General features: G+C 37.2%; 1 protein-coding gene across 1 annotated transcript; it reads right to left on the reverse strand.

Moving 5' to 3' along the window:
* Window positions 1-4,799: 4,799 nt before the first annotated feature.
* LOC142527455 (F-box/kelch-repeat protein At3g23880-like) lies at window positions 4,800-6,358 on the reverse strand. Its single transcript, XM_075632268.1, has one exon. The coding sequence runs from the start codon at window positions 6,245-6,247 to the stop codon at window positions 5,090-5,092; it is 1,158 nt and encodes a 385-aa protein (XP_075488383.1). The 5' UTR covers window positions 6,248-6,358; the 3' UTR covers window positions 4,800-5,089.
* Window positions 6,359-8,196: the final 1,838 nt, after the last annotated feature.

Here is an 8,196-nt window from a genome sequence, read left to right on the forward strand (position 1 = left end):
GGTTTTAAACCGAATCAACCCGAAACTCAACCAACTTTTCCAACTTAAAACACAACTTAATCACACCATACAAGCCCCTAACCAACCATATTCTGGCTATTTTGAGCCCCCTAATCTCGGCTGCAACCTGCTGGAAAAATTCTGTAGGTATAACCCTAAATCTAGTTGCACCGCCAAGCCAAATCTTCGACTCTACGCCTAACAGACATGGACCAGCCCCGAACCGACACTTACTAGGACCAAGACCAGGCCGTGGAAGCCCTCCTTGACTAGCCCTACTCACGCATACTTCCCATGCACCCAACCATACGTGAATCACCTGAAAACAAGCCCAAACCCTACCCTGCTCGACTCTTGCGCCTCGATCTACTCCTAGGCCCTGACTAGCCGTGGTTGAGTCATCCTGGACCACCACTCAGACCCCTTAGGGTCTGCACCGTGGCTTGGTTTGACACCCCTACAGTCGGTCCCCTTCCCAAAGCCTTATCTAGTCCATACCGAGCCAACATCCAAGAAATCCGATCAGTCCTCTACCATGACACGTTACAAACCCAAATCCAGCACCACGCCTTCGATCTCAACATGTACAGCCCTTAAAAAACGTAAATCAGCAGCCCCTTACACAAGCACAAGAAGAACATGAGCTTCATGCAAAGAAAATGCATATTTCATGTCAAAAATTGTATAAAACTTACACAACATGATTCATCTAAGATTTCTCATGTAAAAACATACAAACCAACATATATTGATTTGAATGATGAGAAAAACGGGATATAGGCGTGCTTTTGCGTATATGCGCTCGAAAGCTTTGAGATATACACGTAGAACTTGCACCAGAGAGACAAGGAATGAGTTCTTTGCAAAGCTTGAGAGGATTTTGAAGGTTGCTCCAGTATTTTTTTTCGAAGTTGGCTGCTGAGTAGGAGAAGGTGGCGGCCGAGTTGTTTAGGAATAGGTTTAAGGTTTGAGTGTGGGGCTTAATTATAACATTTAGTGCTAATGGTCTCTTAATTAAAAATAATGAGGTTAAGTATAATTTTGAGTCCATTATGTATAAAATAATCTATTAAGCCTAAAAACACTTTCGAAAAATATTTCGTATAGGTATGTTTTTTAAAATATTACCGAAACTTCAAAAAGTCCTCCGACTCACTAAATTTTGCATGCAAGTTTAAAATATAATCTGACGAGTAAAAATACTCAACCACGGCTCATTTTCGAAAATCACCTTTAATTACACAATTGAAGGATCGTTTGCTGAGCAATCTTTCGGATGCTTCAAACAAAATATTCTCCAATGAGCTGCAATAGCTCGTGTTCTAAGAATATTAACACCGAAGAATTAATTTGGTTAAAACCAAGCGGAAGAAACTCGAAGTAATCTTTCGTGAAGAAAACTGTTATATTAGAAAGCATTTTATCTTATGTAAACTGAATAACCGAAAAGAGATAGATTAGTTTTTGCATTCATCAGTTCAGTTATAGTGACAGCTGAACTAATGGATACTCTAACTGATCCAAACAGTTTAAAAACAATAGTTAAACAGTTAAATACACAAGATATGTTTATGGATGTTCGAAGACTTCAACTACTCATACGTCACCCCTTCTACCGCCTCGGGTAGAATCCACTAGAAGACTTTGATTTATATAACACCTTGTACAAACCCACTCAGCTAGGACTTACCCACTGCCTAAACTGAACTCCTAGACATAGACTGAAGGCAGCACCTTCTAGTCAACACTTCTTTAATGTCTATGTGAGAAAGACTACATACACAAGTTTAACGTCTTTGTGCAAGACTGTATTTGAGTGGATGAGAGTGTTTGTGTGTGAGAACTGAACAAGGATGTTCTCACACACTAAGGGAAATACGCTTCTAATCTAAGCTGATATATCTGTGAAGAGTTCCCTCGACTGGGCTGAATTCTTCTCTCTTTAAGCTGATATGACTTTGAAGCGTGCCCTTTCTTTTCTCTCTTGTGTTGTGTGTTGTTTTTATTTGAGTCTTCACTGATCTTCTCTTTATATAGGCGGGAAAACTGCTCGTACAGTGAGACTCATTGATTGTATCCGTTGCATCTTGAATTCGTTTCTAGGACTTTGTGTCTCGACTTTTCGACTGCCCTTCTGAAACGTTTTTGCCTTTAATGCTCTGATGCAACGTCCATTATTGTCCTTTGACTGGATAATGACTTTGTACCTTCACGTACAGCTGGATTCCACTTGAAAGAGTTTGTCTTCATCCATAAATGAAAAGATTCTAACTGATTCTTCGAACTGGCCAGTTGAACTGATCTTTCAGTTGGGCTGGTGAAATCAGTTGACTCGTCAGTGGAACTGATTACACACTTGTTCAGTTGGACTGATCAGCTGGGTTTCTTCATCAGTTGAACACTCCTTCGGGTGGCTAGGCTTCTGAGGTTTTCCTGCTGAATCACCTATCAACTGGACAATCAGCTTGACTGCTCAATTGACGTAATCAGTTAGACTGATTCATTTTGTGCGATCAGTTGGGTCTTTAGTTTTGCGATGTAAAAATTTCGTAAGTGATCCTAGATGCTGCACACTAAAGTAGATCATTAGTAACATAATTAACAGGTTTGTTATCACCAAACTCAAGATTACGAACTTGAAAAGTTCTAACAACCATATATTAAATAATTAAAAAGATTTATTTAATAAAAAAAATTTCATAACTATCTCCGGTTTCCGTTTCTCGTTCGAGCGCGAAATACTACTAAAAGCCCTAATTCATGAAACCTCAATAAACCATAAAATAAAATATATATCCATGCAATAACCATACATTTAATATATTAAAATAATTAAATATATATCCATGCAATAACCATACATTTAATATATCAACATGCTACTCCAATTTTTCAGACCTTACAATATTAGGGCAAAAGTTGTGGAGAAAGCAGCAGTGATCAAACCTTTGGTGTCTATCCGATTCGTGGCCGCAGATGGCTGATCAAAGATTAGTCCAAGAAACTTTAAAAAAAAAAAAGAGTGAAATGACCGCTAGTGGATGATATTCACCAAAGTAAAAGTTTCCAGATGTCAGGATTAAACTTTTCTGATTTCTTCTTATCGATAAAATAACTGCATGTCTGCCTTTTATGGATTACGATATCTTTCGATGACCTTTGCTGGTGGATGAGACTGCACGGAAGGTCCTATAGATAATGTCAATACTCTCTATGAACACGTACTTCCATGATTCATATATTTACTAGGCTGTTAATCGTTTACGTGTTCTATCGTAATCAGTTAATCACCATGTAAAACTTCAACACAGAAATTGTGTTGAGACTGTAGACGGATTAGTCTTGCTTTGCTTTCCTATATGAGCATGATTTGCAGCCCCCTTTCTTACCAAGTTTTGAAATAAAAATATGAACAAAATCTTGTTAATTTCGGAGACTTGCAATGGGTCCCACAGCAAAGGAAAAAAAATCCACAGCAAAGAACAAGAAACAAACCACTCCAATCATCCTCCAAGACATGGTAAAAAAAGGGTTTTGTTTAATGCTACTGAGCTATACCGAAGATGTATATCCCGTGTATCATAAAATATCGAATCCTAAAATATATCTTCATTCTTAAAATTTGCACAGGACTCTTATATGCAAAAATGTGGATAGAACGAGGAGTGGATGTCCTGGTGTAGCATATAACATATCAATAAAATAGAAAAGTGTTGTCTTGTGTTTGCATGTCTCCAAGCAAGAAATTTGACATTTCGGCCAGTTTGGATGCAGAAGCACTTCACTTAACATACGGTATTTAAGAAAATTGTAGTTTTGTATTTCGATAGTGCGGTGAGAAAAGGTCTTGTTTTAATGATTCTTCAAGAGAAGCTAAAGAAGACTATCAAAAGCCAAATTTTATGTGGCTTCCTTTATGTGTTTCAAAAGAAAGCACATCCAACAACCATTTTTCCTTTTTTTTAAAAAAAAAATTGCCCACCTTCAGAAAACATTTGTTCCCATCACACTCTAAACTAAACTTTGTACACGGAATTAATATGAATCAAGGAACATTTGTTCCCATCACACTCTAAACTAAACTTTGTACACGGAATTAATATGAATCAAGGGAAGCTAGTGTACTTGAGATTACCAGCATTTTTTTATGCACAGCCAAGTTTTAAAACCCTTTAGGCGTTGATCGAATGGTTACCTATCCAATAGCCTAAGTACAACTAATAGATTCCACGATATCAACGTAATAAGATAAAATTTGATGTGTTAGGATAAGTCCGTAAATCACATTTCTTGTTAAACATTGATTTAGAGTTTTTAAAAAATTTACTTTACATTTTTTTATTTGAACTTTTAATTTAAGTTAAAAATCCCAAAAAACTTTTCAAAAAAGAAAGCCAAAACAAAGAGGTAATTCTTCGGGTGCCTAGGGCTGCTAGGTTGGTCGAATAACACTTTTCACTTTTTCGGTGCGGTCCGCCAGCGGCCAGCGCCTAGGCGGCCACATGCCATATTTTAAAATGCTGCGCACAACAAAATATGTGAAGTTTACCAAAATATTTGGTTCTTTGGTTGTGCCTTGAAAGCCATTTATGAAAGTTTAGTGAACCAACGTACATGATGGACCAACTAAGATCAAATTTCCATTCATAAGCTAAATACCTCCAAGGAGACAAAAGGGGTGCAACAGATAACATTCACTAGTAAATTACTAAATTTTGTCACATAATACAGCAAAATTTGTTTCAGACAGTTTAGCATGCTGACTATTTCATTCTGAAGCAAAAACATACACATGGTCAGACAACAAAGTACAAATTTTATCACAAAACAGCAGGTTTCGTCAATACAAAAATTTTTCATACCTTGCAAGTACCTAACAAAGGCAGCAATAAAACATAACATTATTCTTCCAAGCACAAACATTCACTTCAAACCAAACCACATTTTGCTTCAACCACATGAAACTGTATACTATACCTTAAATCACAAGTTTCCCTGTGTCTAAAACTCCACAATCTTCTTCAAGCAAACCACCTTTAACGCAATGCCCAAATGAAAATTCTATCACTCAATGCACCAGCCACCTAGATCAACAGTTCTTCTGCGCCTCCAAGAACTCATACATTACAACGCCTCTTTGTCCTCTAAGCAAAAGAAGGCTTTCCACATAATTAGCCATGTAAAACGAGTGTGCAGTCCCATAGATACCAAGACCCTTGATATGTCTTGTTTGGGGATTGTATGTAACCAACTCATGGCCCTGTGAGGCCACTAAAGCTTCACCATTTTCGAAAAAAGAAACTACTTTCTCCAACCTTTCGACCATATCTATCCTGTACAACTTGGTCCAAGATTCTTGCACACCAAACTCCATCATCACCCAAACATCACAGTACTCACTACCCACCGCTCTCTCGTATCTGATCACTCCAATTGAATCCATAATTTTTGTTATAAACATGCTCATCGTGGGCACCCGTGACAAATCATCAGGTAACATTATTTCACCAAAAGTTTCATGACCGAAATCGAAAGTTAGAATCGAATTTCTGCTACTATTGTCGGGGAGGAATCGATACGCAATCCAATGCACAACCCCATTCAAATACACTTGATACCACATAAGTTCAACTATCTGAACCCTAACGTCCACGCCCATCATCTTTCGCCATCTTCCAGTCTTGAGCGAAAAAATCTCAACCTCCGGTGGAACGCTGTAACAAAAGTCATCATCTTTTTTACAATACACAACCCTTACAACCTTGTAATCCTGACCGTCAGCTCCAAACCCGAGAACAAAAACATGGGCTCCGTTAGGATTGATGGTGGGCTTGGGCAAATCGAGATGATTCTTGACAGACGGGTTCCACAAAAATATGGGTCGAGAACGATTAGCAAAGTAATCATCGCACAAGCAAATCAACCCATCACAAGAACCCACAATTCTGAAGTACCCAATTTGGGATTTAAACGGGAACTCGAGTTCGGCCGCAGAGTTGACGGAAAATGGTACACCACCGGTTCGCTCAAGCAGCGAGTAGTGTTCTGCGTTGTCGCGTGCATCGTAACGCCTCAGGAGGAGCGTGGTTTTTTTATTCTTGCGATTTGATAGGTGCGAGGAGATGAATTTGGGGTTAGAGAGAAGGGACTGCCACGATTTGCAGACCGTGGCGAAGCGGATCAGGGATTTGACGGGGAGTCTCGAAAGGATTTCAGCAAGAAGCTCCGGTGGAAAGTAATCGGACATCGCAGAAGCAGCCACACACAAGAAGAGTGGACAACACGGTCGTTTTGTTGACAAATATAGAAAGAAGTTTTATTTTTACATTCTTGAGCTTAATTTTATGTTCTATCCTTCGTCGATTTTTTAACTCGTTTATGAGGTATCAGAGCCTATGATAGTTTTTTCAGGGGTGTTAAAATCAGACACGAGACATCAACTCGACACGATTTAACTAGAAAAAAATCAGGTTTGGATTTGAGATTTTCGAGTTTGGATTTTTTAAATAATTATTTATTTGATTTAGTAAATATACTTTATTTTTCTACAATTAGATTTTCAAATTTAAATCATATATATGAGAAAGATTTTATTATTATGTGTTTAAATTAAAATATTAGTATTATTTTTTTTGAATTTTATTTAATTTTCTTTAAAAAAATTTATAAAAATTTCAAAATCAGGTTATACGGGTTTCGGGTTGATTCAGGTTCAAGTTCGGGTTGAGAGTTTTCGGGTTGGGTTCGGGTTGAGCAATTTTTGAATAGTACTGTTGCTCAATCCGACCCAACCCACCCGAATTGACACCCCTAATTTTCGTTATGATATAAAACTTTGTTATAATGAATACTCTGAAAAGAATTAGTATTATTTAGAAAAGTATGGTGGAAGAATATGATATACTTGAAAATTTAGATTTATTAAATAAATAGATTATTTTTATTAAAAAACATAAAATTGTTTATAAATTAGTAACATTTGAAAAAAGTATTCTTAAACAAATTGTAAAACTACATAATCATCATTATCTCTTCATGACGAAGAAATGGTAATTTTATTTACTAAATATAAAAGATATATAACAATTTAAAAAATCTCCTAAATTTTTACATATTGGTTTAATCCAAATTACATTCAGACATTCGACTCTTGAAGGTTTACATAAAGTTTTATAGCAGTTTTAAGAGATGATAGAAATCTAAATTGGAAACAATCATTAATGAGAATTATTCTGTAATGCCCGAATACCCGAACACACTAACCACATGCATGCATGAAAATTAATTAGACCTTATTTAAATACGTGGTCTAAAGGTATGTTTAAGTATTAAATTTAACTGAATGTTATGAATGTGAACTTTCTGAAGTCGAATACGCGATATATGGCAAAGGAGAGAGAATCGGGGACGATTTTGATAAGATTTTTATTTTTAAAACTTAAGGAATTAGAAAATCGAGATTTAGCGAAGTTTGATCCTTGAAAAAGACTAATTGTAATCGTATCATCATGTGATCGACTGATTAGTGTTAGCTCACTATTACGCATGGAGACGGACACTAGTCCTCATCGTAAGTGGAAATACGATCTTCAGGCTCTTTTTGGCCTTCTCCTGTAAATGGGCTCCCTGTGGGGCCTTCTCCCTCACAATATTCTCAATCGTATCATATTATATTTGTCACAGTCAATTAACATCCTTCAAAATATTTTCTTTCCTTTTTATTCATAAAATATCTTGTCCTTCAAAATTCGTAAAATAGAATTTTTTCAGGAAAAATCGTACAACTTTAACATATATCGTAAAATACCATACATTCATCATAAACATTTTAAAATATCATTTAGAATGTACTATGATTCTTCAGGACACTTCCATGCCTTTCGTACTACCCGGGACGCAAAATGACCATTTTATCCCTTGACTCCAAAATTTCGGATTTTGACTTTCTCTTACCTTTATTGAAGACATTGACCTAAAAATTGTGGTTTAAAAGTCCTGAACATGTGCCTAGGCGCTGGGTGATGCGGCGCTGCGGCGCCACCAGGGCAGCGCCGAAGCACTAGGCTTGCAAAATCCGGGCGCTGTGGCGCTCCCCATAGAGCGCTGCGGCGCTAACTTTGCGCAAACTTGGCCCCAAAGAACAAATTTGATGTAAACTCTATGCCACGCCCAACCGACTCGAACCAATGCAACGAG

Source organism: Primulina tabacum, chromosome 15 (assembly GCF_025594145.1).
Source record: "Primulina tabacum isolate GXHZ01 chromosome 15, ASM2559414v2, whole genome shotgun sequence".
NCBI lineage: Eukaryota > Viridiplantae > Streptophyta > Magnoliopsida > Lamiales > Gesneriaceae > Primulina > Primulina tabacum.